Consider the following 22,372-nt stretch of genomic DNA (forward strand, 5'->3'; position numbering starts at 1 on the left):
GGAGAGCTTTAACAAAAAATTATTTCGATCATGATGAATGATTCATTGTCAACAAATTAAATTTTTATTCTAAAACGAAAATAATTAGCATGTTTTCATTCTTGTTAAAAAAAACTATACTTATGTGAAGATTTTTAATTGGCCCACAATGTATATGTATATTATTAATAATATATCTATTTCTTTATTGTGCTGTAAATCTTCTTAATAAATAAATGTGTGATCTATGGACTATGGTATCATAATATAACGATGGGGATACATTTCTACATTACTCAATGTATAAAACGTCATTAACTGTTCTTTAAAATTAATTTCTTATCAAAATTATCAGAGTTAAATGAATAAAAAAAATCATTTTGGAATACAATACGCTGCAATATTTTTATAATTGTCCTAAGTGAAGGAGAACTTCATAAAAGCCGTAGGCTATACTATACTGCTAATTGCAGGTATTCTTATCTTAAGAGAAATTTAATTGCCTTAGAAGACTGATGCGAAATTTCACGGTGTTTCCCTTCTAATTAACAAAAAGAATAAAAGGTATACTCGTACAAACTTATCTAATGATTTTTGTGTTTAATGACCTCTTAGCTGTGAGCTCATTAAACACAAAAAAAAGTTAAAAATTAAGTTTTTCATTTCTTACTAAAAATGAAATGTTTACAACGTTTCTTTAATTTAACGATTTTTTTCAAATTCAATGTTATGTATGTTGAATACGGGCATAAAAGTTTTAGTAAGTCTTAGGCGGGACAAAAAAGTCGAAAAGGTCAAAAACTATTACATACATTTTCAGATATTCGAAGTGAGTGGAGATATGACAAACGATGGACGAGCTGCACGTAGTGTATTCGGACGGGCTCGGTCTCTCGGCTGGCCTGGAGACTTGGCGCCACCTCTGGAACGGTTATGCGCTGCTTGCAAACACATAGAAAGCTGGCTTGCTGCACACCCAAAGAACGTCGCCATTTTACTTGCATGGTAACTATACAAAGTACCTAATCTGTAGGGGCCTATAACCAACTAAAACTAAATTGAATACAATGAAACCTGGTTAAGTGAGACATCAAGGGACCTGCAATGTCGTTTCACTTATAGAGGTATTCTACTTACCCAGTGTCTTAGATATACAGGTATAAATAAATATCTGTCTCATTTACAGAGGGTTCCATTAATAGAGGTCATTTCAGTTATACAGGTGCGATCATTAAATAAAATAACGTGTTATTTATGTAAATGAGTTTTAATAAAAAAAATAGTACTTAAAGGTAATCATACAAATGTAATCAACAAAAATATTCAAGCGCGTTTTTACACGTAATATGTACGAATATGGAAACAGAATATATCAATTATAAAAATCTGTCATTTTAGTTTGTCGTTTGGAAGTATCAGCCATCAGGTGTTTTTCGATGTTATAAATTTTATCAAATATGCTTTGGTCACCAATTGATTACATTGATGACACAAGCGAAACTAAAACTGAAGAAGAAGAGTGATGACATGAGTTCCAGTTATGGAGGTTTCTCACTTATCCAGGTCCCACTTAACCAAGTTTCACTGTAGTAGCTAACAATCAGCATTGGAATTCCCTAAAAAATATTAAAGTTTATATAATTTACGTCGCTTTGTACGTATTACGTGTTAAGCAGTCATGTCATGATATTGTTGTCATAAGAATTTATTCTATACTTGTTTTAAAATTTAAATATTTTTTTTTTAACTTTCAGGGGTAACCGCGAACGTTTAGGAGTTCTCGTAGCGGCTTACATGCACTATTCAGCCATATGTGGTGCACCGGAACATGCCTTGGACCGATATGCTATGCGACGGTATCTGGATGACCGAGTCCCAGTTTTTACACTTCCTTCTAATAAACGGTGGGTATATTGACTGAATCACAACATAAAACTCCATACATAAATTTTCAATCACGGGTTTTCACTTTTTTTTAACCACTCGTAATCAATTGTTGAAGATATTAGTGTGACAATATCGAAGTAAACGCTATTAGTTTCAATAGTCAAAATTATGAGCTAAATATATTTTTAAATTGTAGGTACAAACTATAGAAAATATTTACCGTAAAATATACCATATATTGCTTATAATATTATCTATATCACATTACAATACATGAAGTATATGTAATAATGTAATTCTTCTGGAATGAGCTAGATGGGCTTAATTAGCCAAGACTTAACGCACAATGGACCAAATGGGCGTCAAAGTGCGGAACTGAGTCTTCATAGATTAATGTTATATCAAATATCTAGCTAAGTAGGCCTTCAATTTTATTTAATACATTTGCACTATATATAGCTTTATAATGTTAATAAATTAACAAGAGTGTGACTTTTAATAGCATAACTAGTAATCTCATGTGCAATTGCCCGAATCTATTTTTATTAACTCAGTTATACATATACACTCCCCATAGAATTGTAATAGGAACAAATTATTTTGTTTTACAGATATATAGACACATTCGCCGGTTTATTGGCAGGACAGATACGCGTGAACTCAGCTCCTCTTCACCTAACGCACGTGAGCGTCGCAGGCTCGCTTGCAGCGCCATCTACACCTACAATCGCCTTTCTTAAGATCTACGAGAATTACACTTGTGTTTATACTTCAGGTACCAATTAAGACCCTTAAGAATAATACTTTTCTAACGACTACTTTTAGTAATTATTATTGAATTAATAAAAATAAACTAGATATTTTTGATATAATTTTTTCATTCCTGAACTCCGGTTAGTTTCAATATTTGCCAGAAACTATTAGACTTAGGGTCTGTTTCACAATGTCCGGATAAGTTCCAAATAAGCTATTTATTACTTATTGGTAGGATAAACAATATTTTTGCGTTTCACGACTGTCAGATAGCACTATTTGTCATGAAATGCGAAATATCTGATTCGGAACATTTATCTTTCGAGTAATTTATGTGTTTCATAGCTATTTGTTACTTTATCCATACATTGTGAAACAGGCCCCAAATGTAAAAGTGACGTATTTCAAAAACGTATTGGAATCCCTTATATCCAAAACAATACTGTGACTTGTCTTATAAGCACATAATTATAATTATAACGATAACGCAAAGTACAAAGTAGTAACATAGTTCTGGTTTCAGTTCTGGTTGAGATAATAGTGATTACCCATAAATCAGATACTATATTATGATCTATATACTGAATATTATATATGAAGCATTGAAATATGTAGCTCTTACTTAATTGTATATATGTATGAAGTAAATAATCCTTATGTAAATTAAACAATATTATATCTTGTCGTTCTTCAGGTCTGTACATGGTGAACGGTGGCGGCTGGACCGTAGGCGTCGGTCGCTTGTCCCTCCGGGGAGATGTGCTCGTACGAGCGTATCGTCGCACTACGCATGCGCACGCTGCGCGCCATCTAGTGTTCGCGTGTCAGTTCCACACGTGCGCTGTCGTCGATCACACGCTCTCCTTCACTAAGCTGCAACTTGACCACGCTCTGCATGGTAAAATAAGATGCACACTGTCCAAAACCTTTTCACATTACACATTCCTTTGGGTTATTGTTATATCTAAAAAAATGTTTAACGTTATCAAAACCCCGTATGATAGAATTTTATTATCACTATTTTAATAACAAAAGCTCTTTTATTTATTTCTGTCAAATTGTATATACACAGTTATGAAACGTGACGGATCTGTGTTGTGATTAAATGTCGGCAAAAGAACATAACTTGTAAAAAATCCTAGTCTCGCAACTCAGTTAATTTATCTTCCTTGGTTAATTTATTCAGTTCCTAGTGAACGTAACTTCTATCTTAAATTATTACGTAATTTCCTAACTTGACAACATTTTATTGCGTAACTTATCAATATAAAAAATCTTTTATGTTTTAAAGAAACAGATTGACTTGGCAATCGAATGTAATAATCTAATCTAATATAATATGTAGTACTTGTGAGATACATGTTATATTAAATTCAGGCTTCTAAAATAGCTTGAACTGTTACGGAGAATAATGGTGCACGGCTGTGTTGCTTATTTACTTGACTGGACAGGGATAAAGTCGTGCCCACAGATTATATAAGGGGTAAAAATGTAGAGCAAAGAATTAAACTCAATGAAATCTTTTATTCATAAAACGCGTCAGCGTCAATATTAGTAGAAGCCCTTTAAAATTTTTGATACAAATATCTAATAGAGAAATAACGTAACCTTTCGAATATGAAAAAAGATAAAAAAAACGGAAATGTAAATATTTTTGGTATAAGTTTACTTATTTAAGTTGTAAGCTTCATAAAATATAGGAATATAATTGATATAGTACCGAACACTGTTCTCAATCAATTTATCAAAATCAGCACTGTACATTTGTAAAAACACCTTTTTTAAAGCTTCTTAACGTTCTAACAGCCTTTTTTTCTTTTAAAAACGTTTTCTTATGATAAATAAACTTTCCTCATAAATAAGACACATTATTATTAATTACAAAGTATTATTTTCTTAACAAAATTCAGCTTAAACTGCAGCACAGTGGATGTTGTAATCCAAGGAAATCCATAGAATATATTATTGTTGTTATTGAATATACATGTAATATTATTTTTTTTACTGTATTATATTTGATTATGAATCTGGTGTTCATGAAACATTTCGCTTTTAACATAACTAAATTCAATGAAAAAAAAATGCAATAAGTTACATTAGAAGTTGTTTGGAGATCGTCAGGTGAGCCTCCTGCCCGTTTGCCCTCAGTTCTATAAAAAAAAAGATTATACCCCTCATCTGAGACTTTCAATCACGGCGTACACAGAATTTGATAGATTCCAATCTACAAAGCGTGATTGAGTTAAAAGAGTATTATTAGAATTGGAATGTTTTAGTATTTTTTTCAAATGGCTCACGGCCTTTAAATTTAAATAAACATAGTGCATATATAGTATGATTGTAAGCAATTACAATCAAGTAAAAATTCAGCGATAAGTTTTCTAAAGAGCATACTTTCCCTAGATCCATCGTTTCCAAGTGATGGCGCAGTAGAGCTGGTGTTCGCAAGGGGTGAGGGGTCAGGCGGTGCTGCCCCGGCGCCAACTCCCGCGGCTCCTCTTCGCGCAGCCCCAGATGCTTTGGCTAGAGCAGATTCTCTTGAACATCTACGACCCATATCTACGCTTACTGATGATGAACCAGGTGAGATTATATGTGCATTTAACAATAATGTTAATGACTAGTAATTATGCGATATTTTTTCAAATCTAATTATAATTTAATTCTAAGTACGATGTGTCAGATGCAGTTTTGACAATGATACAAAGTTTAAATATGTATTTATTGGTAAGCGATCGTTTTAGACAGGAATAGTATTTTTTATGTTTATGGTTTAACAGTACCAGTACTTGTGGCGTTACAACCTTTGCCTTACATTTCTGTATCTAACATACACAGTCTACTTTGCACTAAGGCATGGAGGCCGGTTTCCTCACGATGTTTTCATTTTCCTTCACATTACGAGCCAAACATATATATAACATATATACAAAGTTGCTGCACAAATTAAAATTTTGTGAGGCCGAATAGATTATGATCATCACTAAAATATACATGTACACATTGTTTTTTAATCTTGTTCCTAAATATTATTAATATTGACATAATTAAAATAATCGGAAATAGACTAACATGTCATATAAAATTAAATGATACCTGCAATCCCGCTAAATATACATCCAAAATAATTGAATTTATTGATTGATATTTTTTTATAACATTATACACATATATTAACTATTTTACTTAAAACATTCTAGTTTTTGGTATTTTTAAATGACTGATGAGACATAATAAATAATTATTTTAATAATTTTAAAGCACAATGTTTCTAGCATTATTCTTTGCATCAGATTTATTGATCAATTTATTTATAAGTTACGAGATGTATTTCTTAAAAATACTAGAAAATAGAAAAAATAAAAGAAAAGAACAAAGAATACAAGAACAAAAAACAAGAAATATAAATTTTGTATTTGTTTTAGGAAACTATCACATCTCTGTTTATAAATTTATTACTTATTATTTTTAAATACTAGTTATTATTTAGATAATAGAGAATAATTTTAATTAGAACTCAAATTTAACCCCGGAAACATAGTTCAAAGAACGGTAGAAATAAGAGCATGCCGTTTAACAGCTTTTGCATCCGCGTCGATCTATTTAAAGTCACTGGTCACCGCAATTCTTAAGTTTTAACGTATTTGCGAACATAATTTCTATTAAGTTACGTCGGTAATAATATGATTTCCATTTTGTAAGATATACAGTTTAATGAGGCTTTATTGGTTACAAAAAAGTATGACTTAATTGACAAATCAAAATATTATTACAGGTAATAATGTTAGATTAAAACGTACAATATACAGTTAATTAGTATGAAATGCTCCTTTTTATACATATTTACTGGCAGTTTTCAATGAACAAAACGGACGAGAAGAACTGTCAGTAAACTCCCCATTTTTTATCATTCATCTTGATGTCACATGATATATATTTTTTTAATTTTAATTTTGCAGTTCTTTTCTCCTAAAAGCGGCTATGAAAAAATAACGTACTTTTTAAATGATTGCCTTTTCTGAAAACTTTAAAGGAAAGTTTAGTTCATTTTTACGGGAACTGAAATCTTAAAATAAATAATATTATTCATAATCGACAGCAATTTAAATTATATATGATAAACTGTATACTAATAGTCTGGCGGAAGTAAACGTCAGTTCTGCGTTATTTCGACTCGTCTAAGGCTGTTTATTTATACTGTTTTACAGTTTACCTTCACCTAATTAACAACCATAAATTTCGCATAAATTTCGTATAATTTTCAGATAAACAACTGGTTATGGTTAAATAAATTACTTATCGTAAGTACTTTATATTTATTTTTAGGTTATAATTTACTTAAGAACCTCTTCTTAAGTAAATTTTAACCGAAAAATATACTTAGGCTTAGGCTTAATCTGTGGTTCCTTGTGTAGAGATCAGAAAAAAATATACTTTAAGTGTATCCACTGAAGTGTCAAAAGATTCCTTAAAATTATTATATTATCATCATATTTTCCATATTCAAATAGCTTTTATAAATATGGGAGGTATCCTTCATTTTTCCTGCTTCAATAGCTTCAATAGCAAAACGTCGTATCCGACACCGGATGTCGGTGGTTTAATGAAATTGTGTCATTCGAGTTGACAAAACAGTTATCGTATAGGTGCCGGTTGAGTGTAGCTGCAGGTGCTATGCTATTTTAGACGTGGCCGTCCGCCCAACGCCGCCCGCCCAGTTCTTACTTGCGTTTCAGACCGGCTGCTCACTTACGCGTGAATTAAAAAAAAATAGAAACAACAATATGTTCTATATATGATTATGTGTTGTGATTGAATTGAGGTAAGATTTTAGGTATGTTATTAATGTGAAAATTGTCAGCGAATTGGGACTAATTATGTTTGTGTTCTTTTGGATTTGTGTTACTAACGTTAAGCCGTGTGATTATGTGTTGTAGTCTTAACAAAACAACAATATTATAAGTTGATTCTTAATTTTACATAGAAAAGTTTATAACGATAAACTGTAATATATCAATTTAAATTGTATATTTTATTCAACGCGCAAATACAATATAAGTAAAATACCACGGTGAAGCACTTCTTCACATTTTATATTAACATGATGGGGTTTTGAGGTAATTGTTTCTACTATTGACAATGATAAAGTCACCGTGACCACGCACGCTGTAAAGCACGCGAAAAGTCGGTTAAATTTAAAATTATGTTTAAATAATTATAAGTTTACAAGAATACATAATTTCAATCCGTTAAAAGAGTGTTTTTCTTTAAATGTGTAAAAGTTAGGTTAATAAAAGACAATACTAATTATAAAACTACCAACAAACGCCAAATTTTCAGTGACGAGGGATAAAAGGTTAATAGCCAAAGTTAATATTAAAACACTATTAGTTATGGTCAAAACTCAGTCAAGTGTAAGAACACGATGCCGCTGAATGGCGCCGTGGTTAATTGAGCACCGTAGTAAATGTGATTGATGCACGATGCTCTTCGCGAGCCCTTAAACTGATATTCGTCATAGTTAAGCCCAATTCGATACAAATCAAGAGATCGTTGACTATTTGTTGATTAAAATCTTAGGAAATATGCCTTCGGGCATCGGGATATTGTACCAAATATACAGTTTAGTTTTTATTAAATACAACACATAAAGTCTATGTTTGTCCGTATAGACAAGGTAGGTATTTCTTAAAATGCTAAATAATTAAAATATTCTTTATGTTTGAAGATTTATTTCTCAGTCATTGCAATTTTATTGCCGAAACTCGTCTTGAATTAGTATGTGACATTTGATGGCAATAAAATCAACCACTGGTGGACATTAAACCTTAAACGGCTATCGGTAATAAATTAAACTCACGCGCACGTAAGTAGTAAGTTGTAATTTAATGTCATACATTTAATTTTATTATTTTTGTGCTGTTTCTTGCCACGAAGCATCAATAAAACAGACTAACCTACTTTAAGTAAAAGTGATCATTCAAACAAACCAAGACTACTGTTACGATATATTCTACTTTTGACTGCATTCTTTTCTTAATTAAAACTATTTAGTATTACACAATGACGAAAAATAATCTACCAATAATTTGGCACAAATCGAAGCACTCTATCTTGCCTTTTACATTTATCCATAATTTTCGCCATTCACGATACAAAATAATCATTTACGCTATCAAAAAGATCAATTTTAAAACGAGTTTATCAAGCGATGTGATTATGTTTTCAATCAGTCAATGCTGCATGTGCATCCGATATACACGTTCGTTTTAAAGTGTTTCAGTGCGGCCAAAACAGACTAAAAGTAGTTTGAAAATAGTGCTTTAATATGGAATCCTGGGTATGATGTAAGTCTTCATTCAAATATTGAGGAAATTAAACTTTGAATTTCGATACAAATTATTTTTTTGTTGGTGTTTAAAAAAATTTTTTGCAATGATCACATAGGTTAACAAATTAAACCGTTTTTTTTTATAGGTTTCATACAAAGTCGAAAATATCTCCTTATTAATGTTTTTATGAAATTTGTAATAACGGAAAAATACTACGTTATCCAGGCGAAATCTGTGTAATGATAATGAATATTTTTAACTATCTGTTTCATCTAAAAGTCTCTTTGAAATTTAATAAAGCCACTCCAGCCCAGTTGGCTTCGATAACATCATTTAATTATTTATTTAAAAGCTTCTATATGACCAAAACGTAAAAGTACGAAACAGGTTGCAAATTCGAGCTTAGTTACACAGATAAGGTTGAATAATAATTTTAGAGGTTCTTAGAAACACGAGTCTACATGGATGACATCATTGGGAGCCACGAAACGCTCACCTTCATATAGGCTCCACTTTACGAATTTTAATATTCTGTGGCTTAACGACGGTCCATTATATGTATAATCTTGTGGGGTGTTACAATAACATTTTAAATATAGAATAACAGGTTTTACATTGTCTATATATCTGTGGAATAGTAGGAAGCTCAGTAAGGAGGTCTGTGGAGCGTAGATATCAAAATTATTACTGATTACAAATGTTAATGACGATGAGCATTGTTCGCGTAGGAGTCAGCGTGCGATTTTAATTTAATGCAGAAGGTTCAAACCCCGGCTGTGCGAGTACCAATTAAATTTCTGCCTATAAGAGCAATTAACATTTTCTCATTCGGTGAAGAAAGCAGCGTGACCTAACCGACATGTCTTAGACTTAAAGATCGATGGCGTGTGTCGGGAACAGACTGATCACCTACTTGCGTATTAAAAAAACAAATGAACACGAAACCGACACAGAAATCTGAGGCCCAGATCTGAAAGGTTTTGGCGCTTGTTTTTATTTTGTTTAACAGGACGATCCACAACGTGGAATTAAATTGTATTCACCGTAATAATGTATTTATATATTTGATATTACCTGGTACAGTAACGGAAAAACCTTAAATTTTAAAACATTTTTTAAAGTATGACCGCGGTCAATACTTTGTCTTCATAGTAAAACGACTTTATGAAGAATTTAAGACTGCCTCTGATGACTACACAAAACTATGATTTTTCTTTCGAATATTTACCGTAGACATATTTTACGTTAACCTTTCGTTTAAAAATTTTTATTTTTTGTTGTTTGTGCCGAGCGTTGGCAAGCTTTATCAATAATAATAATAATACGTTGAAAATCCCACAGTAGCGCTGTATTGACTATATTTTTGTGTCGCAATCAGTTAACACCGCAATATATTCCGCTGCCACAATCCTTCTTCAGCTTTATTTGAGTCATGCCTGAATATTATTGCCTAGATAATTATAAGAAAATGTATAGCATGGAATTCTATATCCTTAGGTTCAGGACAAAACGAAACGAAACGATTTTTCTTAGAATGAACTAAAACTTAAAAAATATTCAAGTTAATGTAGCAACTCAAGCAATTCCTCTAAGATTGTTTTGTGATTTGTATAATTATTTCATTATTATTTACATGTCATTACAACTTTTTGTTTAAAAACCATTATACAATAATTTATACATTGTTCTAATGACACCCACAATGCTGCTACAGTGTATCAAATTCATTAAATATGTTAATTTTTATTCGAAAAACCAGATTCTTCACATTTTAAAACCAGTCCTAAGTATTTTTTGCGAGGGCACGTCTGACGCGTGTGTTTATGTAAAAAGTGAATTTTGTATGTTGGCATACGTTAAGATTTTTAATTAATCTTAGTTATAATTGTATACGAACGAAGGTTTTTATTGATATATGGAAAAATGTAAGTAATACCATTTGCCAGTGTTCCGCAGGCTAATATTTGGTAGAAAAATATGAACACATAATTAGTAAGCCGATCTGTTATAAGATTACCAGAGGTTTTTTTTACTATTTGACATGCGCAAACTTTCCCCAACCACGCAAAATCTGTCCAAGTTACTTTTTAAGCTGAGTATAATAATAAGGTATGCAACCCAGGTGCGTTGCAAATACAAAACGTTTTTAATTTTTAATCAATACTACTTTATAAAATAAGTCAAAAATAATCAAAAAGGCGTATAATAAAGCTTATTTATATCGTATATAACTGATGTTTATTGTTATATATATATATATATAAAATTGAGTGATAACTCTTATCTTCCTTATAATTATGTACCAGACGAAGATACAAATCGGCTCTTACCCCGGGTGAGGTGACGGGAATCATAATATTTTTATCAATATCTTTGCAATGTAATTGGAGCGCAGTTTGTCGTCCGCATCCTCTTCCTGTGGCTTTCGTAACAGTAGCCCTCGTTTTATTTTCGTTGACATCACAGAAATAACTCCCACAAGTGACACTAATTGCGTTATTGACATGTTCACGATTAATACGAAATAGTTAAAATAGTTATTTCGGTTTAATCTATACAATTTATCTAGATTTTATTTGAATGTTACTGTCAGTTATTTAATTGTGTAATTCTTAAGTAGAACTGCCTTCCACCAGCTCAGTTTTAGTTTTATATATGTATTATATAGACTGTGGGTAATAATTGGTCATAACTTGTATTATTTAATAACCTTTGAGAGGCAAATCAAATTTCCGTGACTTTTGATTTTTAGGCTCTATTGTTTTAACAGACTATTTTTCGCTCTACGATCGTATTGATTTAGTCACTAAGCTTTAAATGCTAGTAGTATATCTATTATGTAATCTGTTTATAATTATGTTGGATTTATCTGTCTTCCGGCCATCAAATAAGTACACAAAATGTTCGTAGTAAAACCTTTCCTTGTTAGGCAATATTACCTTGAACTAAAATCCACGCAAGCCTTGTACGTTTGACATCGTCGTATCTGCCCAAAACACGTCTAGGAATTTAACGATTAGAACTGGAATACAAATTATAAATAGTACTTACTTATACTTTGATATGTATAAGTGTTTAATTGCTTGTAATGATCTTGCAATGGACAAGGATTTCAATAGCACATATGTTATTTTATTGACCATATGGCAGTTTTTATTACAAGTCGTAGTTCAATCGACCGGAGCTTAGGCAACAAATCATTCATCGCCTACTTTTAGAAAACGTATGTACGCTAAATAAGGAAACTTCTTTCTAGCATTCCTTGAGACAACGGTCTCTAGGGATACGTGTAACGGGAAGCAAATAGTCCATTTACGGCTGTCCGGGTCTTGCGTGTAATGCCCCACTACTATAACACTATACAGTTAATGAGTATCTGTCTCAACGTCCATGTGATAGTTAGCAATCAGGTTATTATAACGTGTGACGTCACACTCCGCACGCAGCCTCACGCACTCAATGAATCGTTCCACAACGCTCATTCGTTTTGAAAAACTTTCTCATGTAATGTAACTCCTACAGGTGACAATAACGGCAGCGCTGAAGGATCTGGAGGTGAGGCGGGGGAGGGTGGCGAAGCTGCTCATACATTCGGTCCTTTAGACGGGTCTATCTACGCGACGGTGGTGCGCGCTAGCGGCGGCCCTTCTTCACCGCTCAGCGCCTCAATGGACTCTGGTATTTCGTCAGCGGGCCGACGGGCCGCCCCCAGTCCACCCGACGAACTTGATGCCCTTCTGGGGGACATGCTACGTACCGTGAGCGCCCTACCAGACCCACCGCCTGCGCCCACTACGCCGCAGTCTAACTCTGATCGTACGCCTGATATACCGTATCACGCTCGCACCGATTCTGCACCATTCACCTACGGCGCCCCAGGTCTCCGCCCCGGAATGTTACGCGCTTCCAACCGCCTCGCCAGTCCAGAACTGGTGCGACGAGCCCTTGGAACTGACCGTGGATACCAACATATTGAAGATGATGATGATGAGCGAACAATTACACCAGACCCATCACCGCGTACCCCACTATCACCGAGGACTCTCAGGAAGTTGACATATGAAGATGTAACTACAACTACGACAGCTGCCCCGTCTTCACCTTTAAGGAATGGAAGGTAAGTCAACTATTCTACCAAATATGTCGCGTGCTGAAATTATAAATGACAAACATATTTCGAAATATTTAATTAATAAAGTCATTAATTAACTTTTATCATGTAGCTTCAGCTGTTGAAAAGGCATTTTAAACTGATATAATTCTGCATATTTAATAATTCGTTTATTCGCAGAATTACTTTTGAATGCATTACATTGACAATGTTTTAATTTGCAGTAAGCTCTTGAACGTAATTAAAACACAATTACTTTTCTCTGTTCTGTGTATGCAAATTGTAGAATACCTAAGTGGTTAGGTCACTCATTTTATAAAGCACCTTTGTTGCATACAGTTGAACAGTGTGATATAGGAGCATTTTAAGAACATGTGTTCCTGTATTTGTAGGCGTGGAGGCCACGATTGCGCCCACAACGCTCTGTTTACATTAAATAACTCACTATTAACAGAGTATTTTTAGCAAACTGTAACCTTCGATAAATCGACAACAGCTAGGTAACGAGAGATCTTTTAAACTCATAACGGGCATATTCAGTTGCATACACATTCGGTACGTTTAACTGTATTCTCAAAGGATTATAGAAAGCATAAGTAAGAGTATTTGATTTCATCAGTGTAATCATAAATTATAGTTTATCGTGAGAACAGTGTTACACTTATATCAATGAAAGCACTTATTACTTTGTGTACATGTGCGTGTAATTTGTTTAAACGCGTTCCGCTCGACCTACTTTGTCAATGAAGAAGGGTTGTAAAATATCCCATAACCAATCTTGAATACGCCACAATTTTATGTAATCACATTTGAGAATACGTTGTGATTCAATGGGAACTGAGTTATTAGTTGTTAGCATTATAATGTTGAATGCATTATAATATTACCAATAGAAAATAATTTTATTTATTTATTAATACTTCGTTTGCTTATACACAATACTAAAGTCGACATGCCAGCGATTTTTTACACTTTATCGCTTTCCACCGATCTCTTCCAGGCAACCTCTGCACGATATATACCTAGAGTACAAATCTCAATACTATAAATTAAAACATATATTTATTATAATATATTATTTGTTAGAAAATACTACCTTGACTAATTGATACTAATTATCAGCATATTAAATACCTCCATAGTGAGGAAGGGCCTTTTGAAGGCTTGGTCAATATATTTTATACTTACCTATACATGTGAAGTTGGACCATATGGGTAATACTAAATCCTCACAAAGGGACAGCTAATCTTTAGTGTTTTGTTTTGTTTTTAAATATACTTTTTGCTTGGTTTGGTTTTGACCGCTCCGATACTTAGTGTAGGATGTATTAGTCTCGTGGGCGTTAATTGAATAACAAGCGTTGATTACGACGAAGCTATTTTTCCTCTTATGGATTTATAGCTGTTTTATAATGATATTTTAAACTATACGTCAGTTTAAAAGGCTATCAGGGTATCTATGCATATATGGAAATGACATTAACATGCTTGGTCCATCATTATTTCCATTAAAATATCGACTGTCATGCCGGCTGCGAAAATCTTTTGGGCAAAGGCTACAAATGTTTCGAGACACACTTGACTAACTCATCTTTATGATGCAATGAATCTTATTAGGAGTATGTAACGAGTAAGGGTAACTAAGCAACAATGACTTGAAGGATACAAATCACCAATCAAAAAACCTTTGTGACTATAAATGATTTGTTTGGATTTCAACTAACAATGTCTGTAGTCCCGTCCCAACTATAGACATTATATAGATGAAAATTATAATTGACAGTTCACTTTAGTCTCTTAAGTACAACGAAGTCCTTATTTGTGCGTCAATTTAGACCGAGTCATATTTAGCTTTAGATAATGGACTGATATTGATATCTTTTGTCAATCATATTGTAATTGATAAGGCTTTTAATCTGGTATACTTTTTGATTAGAAAACTATTATATTATATAGCTAACATTAGGAAGTTAGAAAATTATATTGCGTATTTATTTCACATTATTTTGAAACCACCAAGATTAGTCTAAGATTGAAAAATTGGCCTTTTATGACTCAAAAAATAAGCGAGCAAGAAAATGCTGCTGACATCGAGGATAACCCTCCCAGACTAATCATTCAGTTTAGACTAAAGTTAATTTTAACTGTGTAATTAAAAATATCTAAGCTTGTTATATGCATGCAAATATGCATGAAATATTTGTATTTATTTCCACTGCATTATTCTAACTTAACAGTTACTACTGATTCGATAGAACGCCAATATGCTTGAATATGCACGAAAATTGGCTTTTTGAAAATTATGGTTCATAATTAATAAGAAAAAAAATAATTTTAGCCCTATATAATCTATCAAGAACTTACACAACAAGTACTTAAGTCTTAACTTTATAATTTAAGGAGTGGGAGAGTTTTAACCAGGTCGTACGTTTTGCTACATTGCACGACCATTAATTGGTCCATTATTATAAGCTATTAACGAGCTATAAAAATTTGATTTTGTTAACAGTTTGCTAATATGTGGTCACATCCAACCCACGTATATTTTCTTCTTACTAGTTTCATTCTATAACAATGCGGAAATACGGAAAAAATTAAATCAGTAGATATATTAAACAAGATATGTTGATAAAAAATATTAATTGCCAACGCCAACATTTACGTATGTATTTATTAGTTACAAATTTAAAATTACAATTACGCAAAGAGATAAGTTGGTTGCTTAATAACAAGTAGTCTAAGAAATCGTTAGAGGACCTGTCTGACAATTTGGTCTGTTTGGATCGATGGCTAGTGATTGCGATTGCTGACCCAAACAAGTTGCTATTTCGAGTTAATCGTCGCCATAAATGGACCACTGTCGAACCGCAAGCTTATATTATATCTGGGTAGCGTATTGCATAACATATGTTCTGTGTCATTTTAATCACGTCCCATGTACATCATTAAGACGAGCAAAGTTCTTGGGACTAGTATTTTATTACCAATTGAAGTAGTTTTATTGCTCTTTTTTCTCCATATATTTTAATAAATGAGTAACGTTGTGCTTTAGACCTTACAATGTGACCAAAAATCAATGTTTCAGGACACTCATAAACTTTTAGTTTTGCGTTACTGGTATATAAAAGCAGTGCGTCCCTTAACAGCTGTTTTCCATTCTTTCAGGTGGACAAATGGTGATTCAGAATGGGTAAACCAACCAAATAGCGCTCGTAAGTTAACCCAAGATGCCGAATGGATAGAAAATAAAACCAATGGGCGAAAGGTTGACAATGACACCTGGAGATCTACAAGCACAATTGGTTGGCATGAAACAACAAGGAGTCGGGAGCCAAGACGGTCAGAAAGCGGTATAGAAGGGAACTCGGGCCTCACGTGGCTACAAAGACAACAGCAGAAGCTGAGGGAAAGGAAGGAAGCCAGGGAAAGGGTTGCAAGATTACCGCTCGAATGGGATGCACCTTCAAGATTGCATGTTCGCCGATCTGCAAGCCATCGGTAATTTATTTTTATGCTTTCTGTACTTGCTGTAGTTTCATTAAACGGTAACCCGTAGTTTACATAAATATCGGAGTATATAGTTACATCTTTTAATGCAGGATACTTATTTCATATACATAATACAATAAAAAATAATAATTAGCGATACAAGAGTTTTTGGTGTCTCATTTTAAACCTCGGTCATGAAACAACGATTTTGTGAGTTCTATGTAATTTAATATCTATATACGTTCTCCATAGGAAATCATAACAACATTTTTAAATTTCCAGTGTTGATGGATACACGAGTGACACAACAGCGTTTGCCGATGACGATGATGACTTCAGTGTCCCTCTACATGTCAACACACGCACCATTCACAGAACCGATAGCATCAGCCCACAAGCCCCTGACAGGTAACATTGGACAGGACACAAGCGCTTTCAATAGAACTTTGTTGGGCTTGAATCTCTCTATTTTAAAATCGTAAAAGATTAAAAATCTATTTAAGTTAATGTTATGTATGGTACTTTGTTAATGAGGTTATCGCAAATGGAATGCTATGACTGTATTTTATACAATCAGTTTTGTAGTAAGAGACATTTATAGTTTCGGCGCGGTTACCTGTTGTGTTTATTAGAACTTTGTTTTGAAAATAAATATTTTACTTTAACGTTAACCTCAGTGGGTCGGTGATCGAATGTAAGTTTTGCATCGATGGATTTCAGGACTTCGTCTAGGAAGTTCATGTACGAGAAGATGACGTTACGTGAATGGAGTGGCAGTAGTACACCAACCACGCCCGGTCTGCTATCACTCGCACCCGCTAACAATGATACCACGGTGAGAACTCAAGTTATTGTTTCTTTATGGGGCGGGCTATAACGTAGTCATAGTGTCCTATACGCTATGATTACATGCTAAGTTGTTCAATAAAAACCATCGAGTATTAACAAACCTAAACTCACTTTCTTCGAGTAGCGTTGGCTTCGTTGTCTAATCCAATGGTCTTTCTGTCATTACACTAGTAGCTTCCGTTACGCTAGTACGGTTAAGGAAAACATCATGATACCGACATGTTTTATTTGCCGGCGGCGTGTGTCAGGTACAAAAGGCTGATCACCTACTTCCCTATTAGAGAATAGATTCACGAAACAGATATCTGAAATCTGCGACACCGACCTAGAAGGTTATCGCCATTGGTTTTTTACTCAACTAACATTAGCTTTGGTTTACGTGTCATACAGTAAAATGTTCACTCCAAGGTCGAGTTATTTTGATGCAGTTTTATAAAACAATGTAAATAGTATTTATGAGACTTATGTAACTATACTAAAAATAAAGTATATATTTACATAAGGCTATTATATTTTAAACTTATTTTAACTATATTTTTCAGGGCCGCGAACGTTCAGAGAGCTGGTCCCGAGCAGAGTCCCGCACAGAATCCCGAGCGGGAACGCCAGCCTTTCCCACCCATCCCCGAACTCCTTATCCGCCCACACCCACCCCTTCACTCTCTGCGAGACCACCACGCTCCCCACCGTCTGTAAGGTATGTTTGGCTATATTTTTTTTGCAGGTTTAAAGAAAGTTTTTGTTCGGCACATATGTGCGATTAGAGACCGCATCTCTAACAGTCAGACAGAACTTACCATCTAAACCACAAACTTACCGTTTTCCAGATTGTGCATTCTTATAAATGAGCTAGATTTCGATATCTATAGTTCGTCCCCTCACAATTAGAACTAAATTTTCCTTCAAAAAAATTTTTTTTTCTAAAAAATCACAGCGAAAAAAACCCAAAAATTATGACAATAAATATGACGGGAGTCGTTTGCTTATGCAGAAAAGACCGTGAAGGCAGCCCTGAGTCCGAATACCGCACTTACAACGGTAGTAATGGTTCAAGACGATCCAGTATCAGCGGGTCGGAACTGCAACACGTAGCCCCTGATAGAGTAAGGTTCGCAAGAGACACCAGCCAATATTGGTACAAACCCAATATTTCACGAGATGATGGTTAGTAAAACTAATTTAATAAATTTAAATTTTGCTTTAGCACATTTACAAAACAAACAGCCCATGTAAATAAATGTATGTTTAACTGGTAAATCTTTTGAAATAATATATAATAACATCCTCCTTCCCCAAAGTTTGTTACTATTTGTTTAGTGTGGCTACACGGTCAAATTGCCAGCTGTGCATAAAAATTATTCAGTGACCTATACTACTGTAGGTACATAAAATTTCTTCAACATCAGCTTCTTCATCGCTATACACAAACTGACAATCTGTATACTAATTCAAATAATGCTATAGCAGTCGGTTATAATAATTGATTTGTCAATAGCGGTATCAGCCCTTCTTCAGCAAGAAGAGGGCGCGTTCATAGTTCGCGATTCGAACTCATTCCCGGGTGCGTTCGGGCTCGCTGTACGTGCAAGTGGCGGCGTACGACATTTCCTCATAGAACCGACTGCGAGAGGCGTTCGCCTTCGGGGGTGCCCAGATGAACCGGTATTTAGCTCGCTGTCAGCCCTGGTATATCAACATACTGTCACTCCCCTGGCCTTGCCCGCGGCTTTGAAGCTGCCTGATAGGTAAGTTTTATTTACGCTTTAAAACTTATATTAATTGAATTTATTATTAGCTATACAATAGATAACATTTTTTTAAATAAAGTAATTCTAAAGTATAGATTATATCTACGACACTCGCGAACATAATATTATACAAGAAAAAAAAACAATGGAAGGCAACAAGTGATTGAATGAGTGTCTATGGTCTGCAGTAGTTGCCTTTATCGACCGCGCAAGCACTTCAAAATACTTAACAATAATTAATAAGGTCAACAAAAATATATTATAGAGACCTGTGGACTGGCGGCAGCGCTAATGCAGCGGCGCGTGCATTACTCGCTACAGGCGCGGCTTGCAACGTCTTACTACTCGGCTCTGAGAATACGGAGGCTTTGACTGGACCAGCAGCTGTTAAGCGAGCTGTACAGAACATTTTGCAGAAGAAGGTACGCTAAAAATTTTAGAATTGTCACCAACAGCAACAAAAACATAACGTGTATCATATGTATATTTTTCTTACAAACATAAGTAAAGTAAAAAAATTGATGGTGATAGATATGCATTTCCTCCGTCAAAAATACCTAGACAAATGTATTTTCCAAGAAGCGATACCTATTAAATCCAATCAATTTCATGTGGAAAAAATTAACACATGAGCCAATGTATTTTTAACAATTTTATGTCATCATAATATCTTTCACATTTTCACACATGGTTGCTACAGATGTTTTTGTGTAGCAACCATGTGTGTGTGTTCAGTAATTTATACGTTTAACATTACCTTTTCAGGTCGCAGCGCACGTTGTTCATTTCAAAGTATTTGGTGGTGGCATCACACTGACTGATTCGACGAGAAAGCTATTTTTCAGGCGGCACTACCCATCAAACACTGTTTCCTACGCAGGCATTGACCCAGACGAACGGCGATACCTCTACGTTGATAATGGGAAACAGGGTGAAAAGTACGTTTATTTTTTAAATTAAAAACATTTTATTTTTTATACAAAGTAATTTACTTTTGATATTAACGCCATCTTGTAGAGTTTTTTAAGACTTTCTCATTTTTATCCTAGCAATACAAATAAAACGGTAATGCTATATAACATTGTGAGACTGACTTATAATGATTTTGAGTCTAAATGATAAATATTAAATCATATTAATATAATAAATATTTAACGTATTTACATTTAATTATAGGCGCATATTCGCATTTGTCGCTCGTTCTACATCAGGCGCTGATAACCAGTGTCACGTATTCGCTGAACTCGAACCTGAACAGCCAGCAACTGCAATCGTTAACTTTGTTAATAAGGTAAACAGTTTTTTTATAATTATGATATTTATTTATAATAGTTGAGGAAAATAATCAGTAATAGAAAACATCCCCAACTTCATATAGTACAAAGTTCACTTTTTGGTTTTACACTGTATTAGTGAGATGGCGCTGTATTACATGATATGACTTAAACATCCTTTGTTGAAATATATATATTGAGAGTGTCCATGGGCGGCGGTATCACTAAAGAATCAGATGATCCTGCCCCCTACATAAAAAAATATATTGATTTACATATTAATGCACTTAGAAGTCTCTATACCTACAAAAGATATGAAACATAAGATACTGCGTTGTTTGAAATTGCAAGGTAACATTCATTGATTTTGTAAGGCAAGCTAATTCTGTGCTCAATACTATGCAGTTAATATTTTGCCAAAAATAAACTTAACACGCTATCCCTCAATTCGGTTTCAGATGGTATGTTTTAATCACAATCATTACTTATTTTCCAGGCACTATTAGGGAACACACAGAAGCGAGACATTATCTAATACAACAAGAACGATGGGAGAAACTTGCTTTTCGAACACAAATTTCACTGTGTCAAACACAAGCCATCAATCGAAATATTAATTTTTAAAAATATTCCAGTGTTATTATTTTATTAATTTGGTATGTGGATATATTTTATATTATCAAAGATTTAATTTATACGCTTGAAATTCACCAAGTACAATTATAACTATGAAATAAATATACCGTAGGTAGATAATGTATTGAACATTAGGTTAGAAAAACTAACTAGTCTCATTAATGTTAACATAGATAGTAGTGATAACATGTGCCTAATTCGTTATGTAGCTTTCACCCAAATTAATAGCATTTATATTAAATATATAGTTTGGCAAGCGCACTAGTATTTGTATATATATATATTTATTTTAATATCATATATTTTATTTACATAGTGAACAACGAAAAATACTAGTATCTTCAAGCATTTGTGTACTGTTAAATCGATTAATTAATATAGTTTACTATATTGTCCATAGCAAATTACTACTAGTTACTAAAGAGGCATTATATGCCTCCGGCGCTGAACTAAATATTTGTGACAGGTGTGTACCTCTACCGCAATACATAACTGTATAGGATCGACTATGGCGAAGTATGATTTAAATACGTGGTCACGTGACCAATTCTATAACAGTTTGCATGATTAGTGGTACACGTATTTCACATTTATTTTTGTCTTGAGCCTCTGACAAACCAGTAAACAGAAAATACCTATTAAAATGTAATTAATTCAGCACAAGTCTCAGTGTATGGTTAATTTAACACTAGATTAATGAATGTTGTAAAATGTATTTATTGGTAAAGAATAAAAAAATTTAATGTAATAATTGTTTTTGTTAATATATTTTCGCGCCATTTTCTTCCTATGACAGACTTCAATTGTCAACTTCAGTTGACAACAATCAATCTTCTTACCTTATGAAGTTAGCAATTGTCCTTAATTTGAATTCAACTGTATATTGCGATACCAGAGACCAAGAAAACAAAAACTTTGTACAGTATGGTAAACGATTTTTTTTAACTTGGGGTTAAATAATATTTTTCATTATTAAAATCATATTTTAATAGCACTGATATTAATTTACAAATGCAACAAATTTTTTTTGATATTATATTAGAGTTATTGTTATAATATTCACAATTGTAGAATTAAACAATCAATAGCTTATTCATGTGTATAATTTAAAATAAAACTTGTGGCAAACATTTGCGTATTTATTACAATAATATAATGAAATATCATACCAGCCATAGATATTTCATTTTTACACGAGATGCATTGAAATTAGCTTAGAACCATACGAAATTTGTCTTTAATGCTTGCATCGGTTTTGGTGTCAGTCGTCAGAGCGTCCAAATCTTAGGTGACCGTAGTCATCGAAGGCGTCAT

The 22,372-nt window shown here is 33.5% G+C and overlaps 1 protein-coding gene across 5 annotated transcripts in view; it reads left to right on the top strand.

Moving 5' to 3' along the window:
* The window catches only part of LOC110991409 (tensin), an 85,945-nt gene extending 64,139 nt beyond the window's left edge, over window positions 1-21,806 (top strand). For all 5 annotated transcript variants that reach the window (XM_022256758.2, XM_022256760.2, XM_022256759.2 and 2 more), the window contains 16 exons: window positions 800-984; window positions 1,734-1,883; window positions 2,478-2,641; window positions 3,314-3,517; window positions 5,023-5,202; window positions 12,474-13,068; window positions 16,228-16,560; window positions 16,834-16,959; window positions 17,272-17,386; window positions 17,943-18,097; window positions 18,392-18,564; window positions 18,896-19,145; window positions 19,414-19,570; window positions 19,914-20,086; window positions 20,325-20,439; window positions 20,919-21,806. In XM_022256758.2, the coding sequence (XP_022112450.2) occupies window positions 800-984; window positions 1,734-1,883; window positions 2,478-2,641; window positions 3,314-3,517; window positions 5,023-5,202; window positions 12,474-13,068; window positions 16,228-16,560; window positions 16,834-16,959; window positions 17,272-17,386; window positions 17,943-18,097; window positions 18,392-18,564; window positions 18,896-19,145; window positions 19,414-19,570; window positions 19,914-20,086; window positions 20,325-20,439; window positions 20,919-20,957 (3,114 nt within the window). In that variant the 3' untranslated portion in view covers window positions 20,958-21,806. The remainder of the gene's footprint in view (window positions 1-799; window positions 985-1,733; window positions 1,884-2,477; window positions 2,642-3,313; window positions 3,518-5,022; window positions 5,203-12,473; window positions 13,069-16,227; window positions 16,561-16,833; window positions 16,960-17,271; window positions 17,387-17,942; window positions 18,098-18,391; window positions 18,565-18,895; window positions 19,146-19,413; window positions 19,571-19,913; window positions 20,087-20,324; window positions 20,440-20,918) is intronic.
* The last annotated feature ends 566 nt before the right edge of the window (window positions 21,807-22,372 follow it).

This window comes from Pieris rapae, chromosome 16 (assembly GCF_905147795.1).
Source record: "Pieris rapae chromosome 16, ilPieRapa1.1, whole genome shotgun sequence".
In the NCBI taxonomy this organism is placed as follows: domain Eukaryota; kingdom Metazoa; phylum Arthropoda; class Insecta; order Lepidoptera; family Pieridae; genus Pieris; species Pieris rapae.